General features: G+C 45.2%; 1 protein-coding gene across 1 annotated transcript in view; it reads right to left on the bottom strand.

Moving 5' to 3' along the window:
• Window positions 1-15,740, bottom strand: part of FNDC1 (fibronectin type III domain containing 1) — a 113,703-nt gene extending 97,963 nt beyond the window's left edge. Inside the window, exon 1 of the mRNA XM_079940019.1 lies at window positions 15,496-15,740. Coding sequence (XP_079796145.1) covers window positions 15,496-15,574 — 79 coding nt within the window. The 5' untranslated portion in view covers window positions 15,575-15,740. The remainder of the gene's footprint in view (window positions 1-15,495) is intronic.
• Between the last annotated feature and the right edge of the window lie 2,775 nt (window positions 15,741-18,515).

Raw genomic sequence — 18,515 nt, 5'->3', positions numbered from 1 at the left:
AGGTCCTTAGATACTGCTGCTCCTCGCTGTGGTTTCTGCGGAGCGCCTGAACTGGGTTCAAAGGCAGCCTTCTGTAAGCGCGGAGCTCTCAAGGCCCAGCACTCGCCTGGCCTCGCTTCCTCCGGTCTCTATGATGCTAACACGGCCTAGGGCTCCCTCTCACGATTCCCACCTATCTGTGGTAGGCTCCCCGCCTTGGAAGCCTCGCCGCCCGCCCAAGCGGACTGGGAGAGCCCCTGGAGGCGACCAGGACGCCTGCGCCCGGGCAGGTCCGCGCTCTGGGCGCAGATGTCTACGTCGCCCAGCAGCGTCCTCGCAGACCTCATCTGACTGCAGCTCACAGCCTAAGGTCAGCCCTCCGTCGTGACACGCCCCAACTTGACCAGACTTGTGTCCTTCTGCAAAGAGGAAAAGATTGCAAGACGAATTCTCGACTGACGAAAAAGAAACACAGCATCTCTTTTCTGAACGGAAACACCACATCCGCCCCTTTAAGCCCTGGCAGGCGCCGCTTGCCCAGTGAGCACCCAGGAAAGGCAGAATTCTATGGCCTTACTTTCAGGAAAACATTCCCCTGGGTCCCAGTTCTTCATTCATCCCGCAAGGTCTGTGAGCTCCCAAAACTCTTCTTGCAGTTTGCAACCATTTTAATGTTTAATTACTCCCCAGTTTTGCAATGTTTCCCCACCGCCATTTAATGGAGCTATGGCCTTGGTCTGCCCAGCACCCTCCCCTCCCTGCTCTTATTCCGGGAATAACAGCCCCCTCCTCTACTCCAACCAAACGGCTCCAGTGGGGCCTGTCCCCTCCCAACCACCCTCTTTCCCACCCAGTTGGTCCAAGGATCGCCAGTGGCCCAAGCAGGGTCAGTCAGAGTCAGGACTTTTCTCGTTGGAGCTGGTGAAAAAGTTTTTTTCCTCCGGTCATTCATGGATGCTGAAGGATGGTAGCTGAGGTAAGCTGAAATATGCCCCCCCACCCCCACCCCCCCGCCAAAGATGTCCATGTCTTAATCCCTGGAACCCGTGAATGTTACCGTATACAGAGGGGGAAAAAAAGTCTTTGCAGATGTGATTAAGTGAAGCATCTTGAGATGGAGAGGTTATCCTGGATTATCTGGTGGGCCCTAAATACTATCACATGTGTCCTTATAAGAAGGAGAAGGAGGTCTGAGATATATAGAAGAGGACACAACGTGTGCACAGAGGTAGAGATGGGAGTGATGCGGCTACAAGCCAAGGCACATGAGCAGCTGTTAGAGGCAAGGACCAGATTCTCCCCCAGAGCTTCTACAGGGAGCACGGTCCTGCCAGCATTTTGATTTCAGTCCAGTGGAAAGAATTTCAGGCTTTTGGCCTCCAGAACTGAGAGAATAAATTTTGGTTGTTTTAAGCCCACAAACTGGTAATTGTTACAACAGTCACAAGAAATTGATACGGTAGCCAAGATGGGCCTGTGTGTCTGGGTCCAGCCTCGAGGGTACCATTCAGAGATACTGGAGCCAAAACATGGAGGACAACGAATCAGGGAGAAAGAATCGCGCAGGTGGGCAAGTCCTGGGCTCCAGCCCCAGCTCTGCCCTTCCTGAAGATTGCTTCCGGGAGACAAAAGTTTTCTCTGGCTAAATTGGAGTGGGATTTCTAGCTCGCAACCCATGAGTTCTAACCAGTACCTTCCCCCTGTCCTCGGGAGGATGAGAATCAAGATTTACCTTTATGTCCTGTCTGCCACCCAAAAAGGCCATCACAGTACCAAGCACACAGTAAATTCCAGGAAATACTGATAGATCAGTTGCCATTCATTTGCTCACTCAACCAATATTTATTGTGTATCTACTTCGTGCCTGACACAGCTCTGGGCACTGGGGATCTAAAACCCTAAAAACAGCAGTGATTGAAAGTGAGCAGGAGATAAGTTTTAAAAGACGGGGGACATTGTAGTAAGGACAATGAAGGCTACATTAGGATTTAGGCTTTTATCCCACAGTGGTGGGGCAGGGGAGTGCATTGGAGGACTCTGATCAGAAGAGTGGCGTGACAAGGTTTATGTGGAAGCAGAAAGGCGAGTAAGCAGGCTTTATAATCAAGGTGAGGGAAGATGGTGCTTGGACTGGAAGGATAGCCATGGAGGGGATGAGAACTGATGAGACTCTCGGTACAGCTTGAAGGTACAGGTAGGATGGTTTTCTGACAAACTGGATGAGAGGGAACAGAGAAAGAGAATTGGCACTACAAGAAGTCACACTGTTCTTACCGTGGTCATTGACTCTCCATTAAGACTTTTGTAATGTCAGGATTTCACTCTTCAGTTTAGTTTTAAGAAAATGATTACATGGCATAGCGTGCAGAAGCTCAAGGGGAAGGCTCATCGAAGGTTTACTTTAAGAGGGTTAAAGTAAACATATATTGTCCAGAAACGAGGTTGGGAAATTTAATTTAGATTTTTTAAATTAAGTACAGCAAACTTTTAAGAGTAACAACTAAAAAATATAGAATGTATAGCTTCTAAACCAAGAGAGGAGAGATTTCAACATTCCTTCCTCAATTATGGATCAGATAAAGTAGTAAAGCTGTAGAATATTTAACACAACTAACAAGCTCGATTTATCGGTCATATACAGAATATACATTATTATCGAGTGCAAATGGAACATTTATAAAAATTGGCCATGAATTAGGCCATAAAGAAGCCTCAAATTAAAAAAAAAAATAGGTGTCATACAGACCATGATCTCTTACCATAGTGCAGTGAAGTCAGAAATCAAAGTCAAAAATAAAATTTTTAGGGACTTCCCTGGTGGCGCAGTGGCTAAGAATCCACCTGCCAATGCAGAGGACATGGGTTTGATCCCTGGTCTAGGAAGATCCTATGTGCCACAGAGCAGCTAAGCCCATGCACCACAACTACTGAGCCTGCACTCTAGAGCCCGCAAGCCACAACTACTGAGCCCACATGCCATAACCATGGAAGCCCGTGCACTTAGAGCCCATGCTCCGCAACAAGAGAAGCCACCACAATGAGAAGCCCGAGCACCACAATGAAAAGAAGCACCTGCTCTCCGCAACTGGAGAAAGCCCACATGCAGCAACGAAGACCCAACTCAGCCAAAAATAAATAAATAAATTTATTCTTTAAAATAATAAAATAAAATGAAAAAATGAAAAATTTAAATCTATATTTGGAAATTAAACATAGACAAAATCATAACAGAAATTGTTAAATGCTCAGGACTGAACAATAATAAGTTCTGTACATATCATAACACATAGGATATTGCAAAACTAGAAAGTGTGTAGCCTTAAATATTCATATATGAGAAAAATATGTAACCTCAAACACCTGGATTTAAAATTATAACATTGAAAATAAGCTAAATGCCCAATTAAGAAGTTAAGAAAAGAACAAGAATAGAGAATAAATTTTTTAAAGGAAAAGGAAGGAGATAGTAAAAAAAAAAAAAAAAGCAGACATTAATGAAAAGAAATCCACAGCAACAACAGAGAGTATAATTTTAAAAAATAGTCCTTACTGGGGCCCCTAGATCAGGCATCCAGAGATCTTTACTCCCTGACAGGCAGGGTCAATGCCCCTACTCAGCCTTGAAGCAGTTACAGAAGACGGACCATTGCCCCTCTGCTTCCCTTAAGAATATGGGAGTAAAATCTCTGAGGGGGAAATAAAACAGGAGGGAAGGGGGCAGGGCACAACTTTAAAAGAATGACATAGCCCTTGAGGATATGACATAAACTGGTTAGAACCAACTAGGTCCAAGATGGCAGAAGATTCACCTTCCAGTAGACCTTGAGCCTCATTATACATTCACTGTAATGCACTTGCTAACTGACATACCCACAGGCGTCATGACAGTTCCAAGGCCAACCATAAGAGCCCAAAAGTATGTGGTGGCTCAATTCCTGGAAATCCCTGCCCACACTCTGTCTGTGGAGTGTGTTTTTCCCAAGGCCACTTTTGCCTTTTGAGACGGACCGCATTCTGTCTATGGAATGTGTATGTCTCTAAATAAATCCACTTCTTACCTATCAAAATAAATAAATAAATAAATAAAAATAAAAAATGGTCCTTAGAATAATAACTAAATATTTTGTGAAATTTATTAAGAAAAAATAGGAAAGAAGGCACAGATAGAGGGTAAATAGGAACTTAAAAAAAAGAAGACACAACTACATAAACAGCAGATATTAAAAGGAAAAGAAAATATTATGAAGTATCATAGCTGTTTTATCTGTTCATCGTAATTACTTAATGTGCTCATAAATATAATGCTAATAAATTTGAAAACTTATACGAAATAAATTCCTGGAAAATTATAACTTATTAAACTTGACTCAAGAAGAAAGAGAAGGTCCAAATGGTCCTACAATTATTAGAGAAATTAAATCAGTAGTTTAAAATCTTCCTATGAGGAAAATAGCAAGTTCAGCCAATTTTATGAGCAAATTCTACATAACTTTCAAAGAAAAATTGTTCTTATCTTCTAGAACAGGGGTCCCTAACCCCCAGGCCACGGACCAGCACCAGTTCATGGCCTGTTAGGAACTGGGCCTCAGAGCAGGAGGTGAGCAGCGGGTGAGCGAGCAAAGCTTCATCTGTATTCACAGCCGCTCCCCATCGCTCACATTACTGCCTGAGCTCCGCCTCCTGTCAGATCAGTGGCCGCATTAGATTCTCATAAGAGCGTGAACCCTACTGTGAACTGGGCGTAGGAGGGATCTAGCTTGCTCGCTGCTTATGATGATCTGAGGTGGAGTCAAGGTGGTGATGCTAGCGCTGGGGGATGGCTACAAATACAGATTATCATTAGCAGAGAGGTCTGACTGCACAGAGACCATAATAGATCAATTGCTTGCAGACTCATATCAAAAATCAGTGAGTGGCAAGTGAAAACAAGTTCAGGGCTCTCACTGATTCTGCTTTATGGTGAGTTGTATAATTATTTCATTATATATTACCATGTAATAATAATAGAAATAAAGTGCACAATAAATGTAATGTGCTTGAATCATCCCCAAACCATCTTCCTCCCCACCCCCCCACTCCTGGTCCATTGGAAAAATTGTCTTCCAGGAAACTGGTCCCTGGTGCCGAAAACATTGGGACCACCGTTCTAGAAGATGTAAAACGAGGAAGTGCTCCCCTAGGAGGATTCCATGAGGTTAATATAATCTTGATGCCAAAACTAGACAAAGATGATAAGGTGAGAGAAAATTAAAGACACTCTAACTGATAAACGTTGATGCAAAAATCCTAAACAACATTAGCAAACCAAATCTAGTCAAGTATAAAAGCAAAAGTATATCTTGTCCAAATATGCTCTTTCCCAGGAATTCAGGGGAGGTTTAGCATTAGCAGAAATGTACTCTACCACATTAATAGACTAGAGGAGAAAAACGATATGCTCTTCTTATTTGACTCAGAAAAGCATTAGATGAAACTTAACATCACTTCATGTTTTAAAAAATTCTTAAGAAACTCAAAACACAAGGCAGAGCCCATAAACTGAAATAGTATCTATAAAGAACCCCCAGGGGTTACTCAGTTTTCTTGGGTCTCTCCCACATATACACGCTATTAAATTTTTGTTTGATTTTCTCTTATTTAAAAAGAAAGAAAGAAAGAAACTCCATACAGAAAACACCTTTCTTAATTGTGGAGTATGAGCAGAATGCGGTGTCCACTCTCATCAGCAGCCTACGCTGGAGGCCCTGGCAACTGGTCCTTATCTATTTCAGGCACTTGGCCATCTCTCCACTGTCAGTTGTACTGCTTGTCATATGAAAGGCAGTCTTTTCCCCGTATCTTAGTAACAAAACAACACAACTTTATTTACTCAAGTGATCTTCCTTTATAAGATCCTATAAAACACATGGCGGTAACTGATTTAATTTTGCCTTATATGTTCATTTACGTTACCATACTGGCTGTCAACTGTTTTGAATAGCACTCCAGCTCTCAGGCAAAATCTTGCAAAGCCCCTGTGCCAGGATAGTTTAATTCTCTCTCCTCTGGACATTTTCCATTCTTCTCTAAATTTCAACAAAAGTAGGTGGAGAGAGGAGAGGAGATAAAAGTCAAACGTGTACAGTTTTCCCCCTTATTCACACTGCAGGAAGTGTTTCAAGAAGTTGGTGGTGGGCATGATTTCATTCCTCCACACTCTCCCTGGTACAATTCTTGGTAACTGAGTGCTCACTTTCTTTCACCTTTACTTATGGCTCCAATCCATAAGTCACCTGGACATGTTCCTTCACACAGGGCAATGAATCCTACATGTACTACTTTCAGTGACGGTATTTGCCCAGTGGCAGGGTCCGATTTTTTTTTCATATGCCTTCAACAGCTGGTTTTTCTAATATATATTTAAAGTAAGAATAAAATAATTGGCAAACATTGATGTGAATTAAAGGAACTTTCTGTACAATACTTGACCGTTCTTTTTGCTGATCTTTGATGATTACGTCATTATTTACAGTTGCCAAGGTGACCATGTGAGAATACTCAGTTTGGAATACTTCGAGTCCAAAGTTTGTAGTTCATGTCCTTGTGAATCATTCCAGTTATAAATCAAATTAACTTGACCCCGGGCCATTTCATCAACTATACTTCTGGCAAGATAATACAAGTCTGTCGCATTCTAGGAATAATAAGTTATTTATTGGCCGACCTACAGGAGAAAATGACAGTTTACTCAGAAGCAGAATCACTCTATCAGGAAATCGAAGTGGTTATTGTATTAGAAAAATTGAATAACACCACACACCTGTTTAAAGCAAATCAAAGTGAAATGAAGTCCCAAAGCTGCCAATTGTTGGTGGAAGTTTAAACAGCTACTTCAGATTGGAGGACAACTAGAGGTATTTGTCAAAATATTAAATACACATATTCTTTATATCATTAACAAACAACAGAGACACACCTGGGCTAGATTTAAAAAACAAAAACAAAACCCCCCACAGTATTAGAAGAATAAGAATTAATAACAAAATCTCAGGAAAAATAGGACTCAATAGAGCCTTAGGGCAGAAATGTTTAGCCAGCTTGATTAAGGTACCCCTTTTGGGACAAATCATCCCCAACCGTTTTCCATTGTTTGTGTTCTCGGGAGGTAGCATCCGATTGGCTTAGTTGGATCGTATGACTCCAATTCCCCACAAGAGGACAGGATGCTAAGTTTCTTCCCCAGGCAGTGCAAGCACTGCCCCCACTGTATTTGCTTTTAAATAACAGCAGAAGACAAAAATGTGAGGTGTTTTGTTATTACATCTCCATTTCCCCAAAGGAAAAGAGGGATGCTATTATCAGAAAGAAAGAGCACGAAGGGTAGGAAGATAAAAACACGTGGGGTCAACATGTTCTATGTGACAGCAGCTCCACATCAGTGATCCATCCAGAGAAATCTATTCATAGGTGTCACACAGGTGGTAAACAAATATTTTTGCAATATTATTCTTAATAGTAAATAACAAAAATAATAGGAATAAAGGACTGGTGAAAGTACTGTACATCCAGACCCTAGAGTTCTAGGCAGCCAGGAAAATCAATGGATTGAAACTATACTGACGCAGGATGATGTCTAATGCATGCCAGTAAGTGATTAGAGGATGTTTCAGAAGATTGTATAAAGTATAGTAAAGGTCAAGTAAAAAATTTCGAGATGTATATGGAACAGGAAAGCCTCATAAGATTTGATAAGAAAATGACTTTAGTTTTGTCTTCCGCTGTTCCTTTAAAATATCTACAGTGGGATCAGTTCCTCTTCTGTCTCAGGGAGAAAACTCAGGCAGTGTCATGACTTCTGTGAACTCATAGGGAGAAAACAAATCCTATGGTTGCTCTAAGTCATAAACACAGTGTCAATTCCATACTTAAAAATGTCTAATCTTGTACAGTCATAAAAATTCCAAACTTGATTTGAATTAGACTTTCTCCCGACCTCTCCTGGAGCCGGCTGTACCTAGAAGCCCACAGACACTGAAGCTGCTGCCCTTTGCCCTCCTGAGGTTTTTACAGCCCTCAGCTTGCTAACGAGTTCTGACCCCTCCAGCATCAAGAGTATGGAAGAGCGTGAGAAGAAGGTGGGCAGGAGAGTTCTTGGCCAACCGAGGGTCCTGGAGGCTGACATCACTCTTTCTCAGGGGCACCTTTGTGGATACTTCAGAGCGCCCCTCGGGGAACATTCAATTGCACTTTCCATGACGGCTGATCCCTTCACACCTGTTTCTTTGGGAGTCAGATCTACACAGATTCTCTTGGTTGACCTAGTTGTCCCTCTAGGACAGGATTTAAATAGCCAGTTCCCTCTAGTGTATTTTTCATTTCAGTTATTGTATTTTTCGTCTCTGTTTGTTTGTTCGTTAAGTCTTCTAGGTCTTTGTTAAACATTTCTTGCATCTTCTCCATCTTTGCCTCCATTCTTTTTCTGAGGTCCTGGATCATCTTCACTATCACTATTCTGAATTCTTTCTCTGGAAGGTTGCCTATCTCCACTTCATTTAGTTGTTTTTCTGGGGTTTTATCTTGTTCCTTCATCTGGTACATAGCCCTCTGCCTTTTCATCTTGTCTATCTTTCTGTGAATGTGGTTTTTGTTCCACAGGCTGCAGGACTGTAGTTCTTGCGTCTGCTGTCTGCCCTCTGGTGGATGAGGCTATCCAAGAGGCTTGTCTGCCTTTTATTCTTTATAGTTCTGTTTTTTTCATTTTGAAGTTTTTTACAACAAGCATATCTTCCTGGGTTGTTTTTGTAATTTAAAGAAAAGTTTAAAATACACTGAGTAATTATAGTCACAACTACACGATTCTAGACTGCAGATGGGGTTGTGTACAGCATATGAGGTTCTCCTCTGTGAGTCCAATAGTGTCCAGTGATCTAGCACTTAATTCATGCCTTAGACCCTACATTACTCAGGAAGTGCTTACCAGCATTTAGAGCTAAGTAAACTTCACCGCTAACCAGAGTTCAGCACAGGCCATTTCAGAGTTCTACATGGCAGTGTGGCACTAAACAGTTGGAACCCACGCCCTGCAGTAGCAGAATAATGGCCCCCAAAGGTGTCCTAGTCTCCAGAACCTGTGAACGTGTTACCTTCTCACGGCGAAGGAGATCTTGCAGGTGTGACTAATTAAGGATCTCCAGATGGGGAAATTGTCTGGATTAGCTAGTTGGGCCCAATGTGATCAAAAGGTCCTTAAAAGATGGAAGAAGGAGGTGGGAGAGTCAGAGAATGACATGCAACAATGGAAGCAGAGGTCAGAGCGATGTGACCACAAAACGGGAATGTTCACAGTCTCTAGATGCTGAAAAAGACTAGGAAGATTGTCCCTGCCAACACCCTGATCCGCAGATCCCCTCCAGCTTCTCTGACCCCGGGCCAGAGTGACTAGCTGAGTGACAAAGGGCCCAGTCCCTGCAGGGCCGCCACACCATCTAGGTCAGAGGCGATGAAAATGGATACAGCTTCCAGTGTCGTGCTCTTGGCTTGCAGCTTGATCCTGGTTTCCAAGACTTTACATCCATCTTTGCTTCCCTGCTGTCTGCCTTTCAGACTTCAAGCTCCAGCATTGCACGAAGGCACGAGCTCCCAGAGAGATCACTGCAGCAGCTCCCAGAATTGCCCACGGTCAAGTCTCTATAACTGAGCCCTTAAGATTTATGTATCTATATTTATTACTATATCTATCTGTATGTATGTGTATATGTATATCTACAAATAGGCATTGGATAGACAGGTAGATGATAGATAGACAGACAGGGAGATATATTTATCTCCCCTAGTGTCTCTGCTTCTCTGATCAAACCCTGACTGACACAAGGCGCTAGTCAGCATCTCACTGTCAATATCACTGTTAACATTATGTATCATAAAAGCACTGGCTTTCTCAGGTCATACTCTGTACCAGCCAAAGTCTCTAAAAGGATTCATCTCTTTTCTATTCTCAGTAATTAGCAAGGCGAATGACATCCTCCTTATACTACAAATAGGAAAAGTAATTGGCAACAGAAGTCCCTTAAGGCAGGGGTTCCCAACCCCCAGGCCACGGGCTGGTACCAGTCCATGGCCTGTTAGGAACTGGGCCACACAGCAGGAGGTGAGTGGTGGGCGAGCGAGCAAAGCTTCTGTATTTACAGCCGCTCCCCATCTCTCGCATTACCACCTGAGCTCCGCCTCCTGACAGCACTATGGTGAGTTGTATAATTATTTCATTATATATTACAATGTAATAATAATAGAAATAAAGTGCACAATAAATGTAATGTGCTTGAATCATCCCGAAACCTTCCCCCCACCTCGGTCCGTGGATAAACTGTCTTCCACGAAACCGGCCTCTGGTGCCAAAAAAGGTTGGGGACCGTGGCCTTAAGGAGCCAGGGTCTGACACACCCATCTTTCATTCCAAGAGATACCACGAAGGAAAGCCAAGGAGGAGTAACTAGCCAGCAAACAAGTCCCTCACCCTTGTTTCCCTTGAAGAGGTCACGGGGCCACTTCAGCTCTGGGCCAAATTAGGGACTCAGTAAATAGGATGCATTTACATGTATAAAAATTAAATCTTTTGAGTATTTTGCTTTTAAAGAGCTGACCTCCCTCTGCTTTGTTAAACAAAACTCTTCTGATTAGCTCTAACCAGGCTTGAGTTGGGGATTACTTGGCCTTGGCAAGCTTGAAAGTGAAGCAAGTCAAAGCAAAGCAACATGAGGGTGTGATTTTTGCATAGGATGTTTCTTATTTATTGGTTTAACCAACTCTTTGACTTCCCTGAAGGTCTAAGATAGAGAGACTTGATACAAGAAGACACCTGCACTGCAGAGCCTCCCTGAGCCCATAAAGCTGTCATAAGCTCGAGCCACAGAGCCGCCTGCTGCATCGATTTGGCGCTCGCCCCTGCATTTGTGCTGCGCGTCGATCTCAGTTCTTGTTTTCTGTGTTGACTGGATTGCTATTTTGACACCTCCTCCTATCAAGAGGAAGGGAAACAATCTCTGAAGAGAAACAATCTCGGTCACCTTCCCCTCCTTTCCCTAAGTTTAGGAAGCTCAGAGGGTGCACAGCCTTTGGGAAGGTGCCACCTGGCCATTTCATCTAGTCACATGAGACCCCACCGAGACGTCTCACGTGCCTAACCACACCATTCTTCATACTCGTGGGTCTTCCTGTGACTTCTGTGCTGCACGTGGGACACAGGGACAAGTTGGCGCCCCCAGCACTCCACAGGTGGGAGGGGAGGATGGCGAAGAGCCACCTGAAGATGAAAGCAAAGGGGCAAATATGTCTCAAATAATATCCTGCCCCCAGCGATCACTGAACTTTATTCTACGTGCTTTACATCTCCCAAACAAGATCTTGATTCCTTCCAGGCCATCAGCTGTGCCTTATAACTCTATGTCCTTACTGGTCAGCAGAGTACCAACCAATGCATTTTTATTGTTGACAATTATCCTGTGTAGATTACATACACCGTACAAGGACCCGTGACTTAAGTCAGAATTCCCCAGACGTGGACCCCATGATGAAGATTCATACACAGGTGATGTGTTGATTGTGAAAGCAGTGCTCCCAGGGCCGACTGGGAGGTGAGGAAGGCGAGACGGGGGGTCCAGCAAAGGCTCAGTCTCAAGCCAACGCCCCACAGAGGGTCACTGCAGCCTGATTCCACAGAGGAACCTCAGAGGATAAATTACACCTCAGGGTGGTCCCCACGCGAGTCAGGGAGCTGGGCCTGTTGGTATTGGGGATAAGGGCCTCCCATAGCCAAGGGAAGTCCTTTAAAAAAGGTTGGGGAGCCCACAGACATGGAGGGAGAGGGTCCAAGAGGATGTGAGCAGATCCTGGGCACTGACCAGTATAGCAGCCCCATTGACCAGGACAAGAACTCCTGAAGGCAAGTGCTGACGCCGAAACGCATGATTCAGTGGCTGTGAGTGTAAAAAAAAACAGAGGGAAGAGAAGAAAATGTTTAAAAACTCTTCAAACAGGGGTGTGCACCCCTCTGGTTCACTGAGATCCTTTCATGTATAATGTCAGCAGTACTGTGACTTTTTGAGCCATGGCTTTGGGCCAAGAATTTATCAACTGGAACAGCAAAACACCACACAATGCACACAGTGGTCGTCAACATACACAGACGTCAGCTGGCAAGTGCTAGGACACAGAGCAGAGAATGAATTTTATCTGAAATTCAATTTACAGATATTGGGAGGTAGTATGTGAATAATATTTATTCATGCAGATGTGTTATTCAGTTTAAGAAAAAACTGGTCTCATAAAAATTCCAGAATGCTTTTATAATATTTTGCATATGATATTTTAAAGGAGCACTCCTAGAAAATATGGAAAAGTTGGAAAGAAGATTATTGCTTCTAACTTTGAAGCACCTTTTTCCTTTAGAACAATGGTTCTCAGAGTGATATAAGGGTGTTTCCAGGTCAGCTGCATCAGCCCACCTGAAAGCTTGTTAAAAATGCAGGTTCTCGGGCCCCATCCCAGATGGACTGAGTCAGAAATTCTGGGGGCTGGGAAGCTGTCACACCCCACGATAATTTTAAACTAGTGCCTTATTATTGGATATATAAGTTGTTTCCAGCATTTCACTGTTGTAAACAATGCTGCAGTGAACATCCTTGTACTAGAACCTTTGTGCAGTCAAGTAGATATTTTGTAAATCTCTTCTCTCTGCACCTCTCTCTTTCTCTCTCTCTCCCTCCTCTTTGTCTCTCTCAAACAGAAGCTTTAAGAATGAGGAAACTGCCCTGACTCAGCTTCTTTCTCCCTCTCTCACTCACTCTACCACAAAGCCCAGAATACCTGCTGGGGACTCGGGTGGGAGGGGAACACAAAAATAAGATTGTATTAACAACTCTCATTTCAAAGATTATATTAAGAACTCTAGCTTTTGATCCATCTCCTTGCATTTTCTTTTTACCACCTGCGGAAAAATGCTGCCTGCCTCTCTAAAAAAGTAGCCCATAATGTTTCCTGAACTGAACCGCAAGGCAGATCTTGTCAATTTCTGTTTAAAGTTTATGGACGGGACTCCCAAGGGGGCAGAAACGGCTACTTCCTCTTTTAGGGTAAAGCAAGAAAGAAGAGAGGAAAAGGAACAGAGAGGGAAATTGAAGACAGTGGAGAAGCAGAGAGTGAAAGGGGGTGGAAGGGAGGTGGGAACTTTTCACAGGCTTGTGTCATTAAGTGCAGAGCAAAGCAAAGCTGCTGCCTGGTGCCCCTCATTACCGGAGCACCCATTATACACCCTTTCCAGAGATACCCAGGCAATCTGTGCTTCCATAAATCCTGCATTTTTTTCTTTACAACCTCAAACAAAATTCCATTTCTGCTAAAGTGGCTGCAGGCCATGATAAACACATCTCCAGCAATTTCTGCCCCTCATGTCGGCAGAGTTCTTGGGCTGAATTTAATCCGAAAAGCTGAAGTTGCAACCTCCTCGGCTACAAAATTTTAAATGTGTTTCCCTTTGACCATATAATTGGGATAAGAAAGGTAACTCCCACAGAAATATCAACGTGCATCTGAAATTGACAAAGGATGAAAAAATCATCCTTAGGCTAGTGATATAAACTCATCCCCATCTTTTCCATCCTGTGTCACTTGCACCAGTAAATGCCAACTGCACAACTTTCCAGTAAACTTGCTGGAGTTATTATAAGTATTTAAAATTTCAAGAATCACCTGACCAAGAATGTGAGACTGACTAAAAATAATAACATGGTTCCACCCTGTCTGTAATGATGTCGGTTAGCTGTAGCTGGTGGCCTCATCTTCCACCTCTCCTCCTTGCTACCCACCAGGATCCCCTGCAGCCGGCCCCCCATCCCAGACACCTCACTGTGCAGCTGCCGGGGCTGCAGACCCAGCCCCTCTCTCCTGCCATTGGCTCCGCCTTGTAGAGTCTCCTTCCTGCCTGCTGGCGCTTCCACCCACCGCATGGAGCCCACTGTGGGCCACTGTTGGGTTTGCTCCATTCTGACACTGGGTCGTGGGAACTGTATATCTCCCTGCCTGCCCCCCACCCAGACTCTGAGTCCTGTGAAGATGGGGCCAGTGTCTTCATCCTTGCTCTTTGGATGTGGGGGAGATTCCCCCCAAAGCCTCAATCCCTGGACCCACACCCCTTTGGGCTGTGAGTTTGCAGTTTCTTCCTGCCTTGCCAAGTGGAGTCTACTCCCCACCCGCTTGAAGCTGGGCTTGGCCATGTGAAGCATCTGGGTCAATGGGACATCAGCAGAAGTGACAGGTACCCCAGGAAGGAGCCAGGCCAGCCTGACAGAGAACAAGGTGTGACAGCATCCAACGAGCGACCCAGGAGGGAAGCTACCCTAGACTAGCTGGAGAGAAGTGAGAAATCATAAAATGCCCCTGTGTGAGGAACAATGGCTAATTTACGCATGAAAAGAACGGGTACTGTCCTAGTTTTCACAAACTCTGGAACCTCTGCTTACATACTTCCTTATGTTGTAGATACAGGACCTGTGTCTGTAGGTCCTGGAGAGATAGAGCCGCACTCACTGGCTTTCGGGCTAATCAGCCTGGGATTAGGAAACACCGCAAGCCTGTGTTTGGGGATTTGGGTTAGAGTCACATCACCTCTGGAGTCAGGAATACCGAAGTCGGGACTCGGGGTCCCCGATGGACCCTTCCTCACAGGCTGAAAAAACCCATCCTCTACCCAGGACTGCTCTACTCCCCAGGAGGGCCGGACACCAGCCACGCCTCCCACGAGCCTGCACTTGTACGCGCACAGGCACACCTGCGCCAACGCATTCGCGCACGTGCAGACACTGGTGACAAAGGCCATGGGCCCACCTTGGCGGGAGGCTGCTGCTTTCTTAGCCTGGCAGACTGGGCCATGCGATGGCAGAGACGCTGCTGACAGAAGGAGACCCCGACTGCAGGGGCCTGGATTCTTCCCGAGGAGCCCAGCACGCGATCAGACCTCGGAAGCAGCGGGTTTAGCAGAGACTGAACTCCCCCTGTAGGCCATCCTGCCGTCTTCCCACGGATGGACCTGAGGACCGCTCCCGGGCCACTTCCAGGTGACAAGAGTGAGGCTCCAGAGCCCTCGGCTGCACCTGAGGCACCGAGGGAGCTGGGGGTTTCCTTCTCGACTTCCCAGGAGACTTTACAAAAAGGTTACTGCGGGGATGCAAGGAAGGAACGCAGTGTCAAGGGCCACCTGGCAGGTTGGACCAAGGGGACAGTGCCGCTCCTTGACTGTCTTACTTTGCGGCACTATCATTAAATATTTTAAAATCCCACATATGTCTTCCCCCCAAATTTAATTTTAAACTGTTCTTGGGCAAGAATCACATGTTATACTTTTTTAAACTACTAAGAAAAGTGCTATGAACAATGGGAAATACACTTTGACTTGAATCAACATGAAAAGGAGGAACATACCCCAATGCCTATTATTTTTAAATGATTACAGATCAGGTCTCCACTGACAAAGTGAAGCGGGCTTACCTGGTGGCGCAGTGGTTGAGAGTCCGCCTGCCGATGCAGGGGACACGGGTTTGTGCCCTGGTCCGGGAAGATCCCACATGCCGCGGGGCGGCTGGGCCCGTGAGCCACGGCCGCTGAGCCTGCGCGTACGGAGCCTGTGCTCCACAACGGGAGAGGCCACAACAGTGAGAGGCCTGCGTACCGCAGAAAAAACAAACAAACAAACAAAATCCAGATAGTGCAGGTGGGTGGTGGAGACCACACAGGGCTGTGGGTCCGAAAGCCTCATCCCTTCTGGGCATTTCCGGTTCCGCCCCCGACTACTGCTTGATGCTGGGAGAATGACGTCACTCACCTGGGACCCGCATTGCATCATTTGGACCACTTTTAAAGGGAAAATTTGCTCCCTCCACCCCACAGTTGGATTACTTCATTTTCTGGAATAACACATAAATTTACACAATGATAAAGTAAGGTGTGAACCATTTAGGCTTATAGCTCTTAGGTATCACTAAAGCACCTGTTTAAAACATTTTAAAAATAAATAGTAGCAACGCCACAAGTCAACAGGACTCAACCGGCAAAACCGACATGAGAGAGAATGTCACGTTTCTAAGCAACCCTGCGCCTCACCTCCCCCCGCACCTCCAAATGCAGTATTGACAGTGGGAGTCTTTTGCACGGGGGTGCTCCTACTGTAGTGGCTTCGTGCAAAACCTGTATTGTTACAGGGAGCCCGAACCTCACTGGGCCTCCCTTGGCAATTGAAGTAGGAATACGTGGCACCAGCCTGACCATGAGCACAAACACAAATGAGAAAACAGAGCAGCAGGGCAGCGCTTAGAAGGGGGCCATCCACATAACCCAGAATACACATCTGTTTCAGATTATCACCGAAATCCAAGCAAAGGTTTGATCTTGTAGAGAACTCAGAGGCATTTCCAGGATCTGTCACAACACTCCAGCTGGAGAAATACTGGAATCAAAAACCTCTAAAACCCTTCAAGTCCGTTCTGTTCAAATCTAACCTCACTGGAGCCTCAGAAACACCCATTGCAGTGCACAGATCTGCCACCAGAGGGAAATAGAGAGCCATCACAGTAAAGATGCGGCGACGTGGAGTCACTTCCTCCTACACTTGCCAAGCAAAGAGCTTGCTGGCAACTGTTCCTCCTCTTCCCGCGGGTCCTAAAGATATAGTTTGACCAAGCTAAGTGTGATAGGGGTACAAATAATACGAATTCATTCTTTTACTCAAATCAGAGGAGTGTTCTCTTTTTATTAGTTTCTTTCTATTTATCTGCATCTATTGAAAAAACTTTCACTGGATGCCTACTGCGTGCAAGAAAAAGACGTGAAAAGAAAAAGTTGTTCACAGAATTCTAAATACATTTCTAAGCTAAACTGAGTTGACAGTTCTCAGAGATTCTCTCTCCAAAACTCCCTAGTTAGGATCTTCACAGAGCATACAGAGTGTACGGTAGGAGAGAAGGATGCATTGTTTGAAAAAAGCAAAGAGGTATGGGTACCACGGGTGGCTGTACTCGGATGGAAGGAAGCGCACTGCTTTACTGCCTCCTGGGCTCATCCCTGTAGAAAATCACTCTGCTTCCAGCCATTCATTCAGGTAACAGACAATTCTGGAATATCAGCTGTGTACTCAGAATGTAGTAGATGGTTTGGGTATTGAAAAGAAAAGTGAGACCAGGTCCCCATCCTCAAAGAGCTGCCTATATAACCTAGATGAGTGAACCAAACTAATATGCAAGACGAGAGAAATAAGTACTAAACAGAGTGGTGGGAAAAATAAACGAATGGAGGAAGGGAAAGACGCCATTGTTAATTATGAGCGAAGGGACCCTTGGAGAAGGCACGGGAGGAAAGGAGAAATGGGGACAATCATACCTGAAATGCACTCATCTCATGATGGTGTGAGGCGATGTGGCTTTATCAGATGTATCTCTATGACTATTTGACCTTCCTGAAAAACAAACAAAAAAATTATATCCTCTGTGGAGGGGAAGTGTCCCAAGGCCTCACTTGCCTGCAGTGAGCAGCGAGGCTTGCAGGCATCAGGACCCAGGCTTCGGGACTGCCCCATCCCACCGCCACCCCCGCCCCAGTCTGTTCTGCCCATAAGTGCATGACAGCAACATCAGAGCGACCTACCACTTCCTGTGCCCTGTGCTCCCTGCTGCTGAGCTGGGCACCAGGTCGGAAGGGAAGAGAATGCCCCCTCAAATTCTTTGGAGGACTGTGCTTCTGTGCCCCCAAAGCCACATCACCTGGGCTGCAGGTCTCAAGAAGCAGCTCCTTTGACCCACCACCAGCACCAGCCTGCAGAGCTCTCTCTAGAACGGTCCCCAGAGCCATCCTGCTGCTGCCTGTCTCCCCTCTCAACCCAGGCTTCTCTGCCCAAAACTTCCCTCTTCTCTTCAGCCACTAAAGAAAACCTCAACTCCTGTTAGCGCACAAGGAGTCACGAACTAGCTTGTTCTTCCGTGTGACCCTCAGAGAGCTGGCTGATCCCGGATACTGTGAGTGACTCTGACCCTGACAGCAGTGTACGCCCTGTGAAAGGAGCCAAGCAGAGAGACCAGGGTGAAGAGTCAAAATCAGTGTGTAGAGAAAAGCCTGCTCCAAGAGTCACTGCAAATCCAGTTTACTCACAGTTTCGCATTGAGACACAAGCCCTGCCCTTCGGGTAGGCGAGTTTGGTAAATGTTTAAATTGTCAGAAATTATGGTTTTACTCCTATAAAGTTGGGATTTCGATTTCCTCATGAGTATACATCCGTCCATTCTTTCAAAAACAAAAAAAAAAGGCTGTATATCTACAAAATACCAGGCATCCTGCTGAGCCTAGAGCTACAGAGAGAAATACAACGTGATCTGCATCCTGGAAAACGCAGCGCGCTGAGGAGACAGGTACACCTGCAAATCATAATTCAGCTGAAGGCTTCGTGCGCATGCGTGTGTGTGTGAACGTGTGCATATAAATGTGTAAAATAAACCACGGTTAGAGACTTGACACGCAGTTTT

This window comes from Stenella coeruleoalba (assembly GCF_951394435.1).
Source record: "Stenella coeruleoalba genome assembly, chromosome: 12".
NCBI lineage: Eukaryota > Metazoa > Chordata > Mammalia > Artiodactyla > Delphinidae > Stenella > Stenella coeruleoalba.
This window is presented reverse-complemented; position numbering and strand designations above follow the sequence as displayed.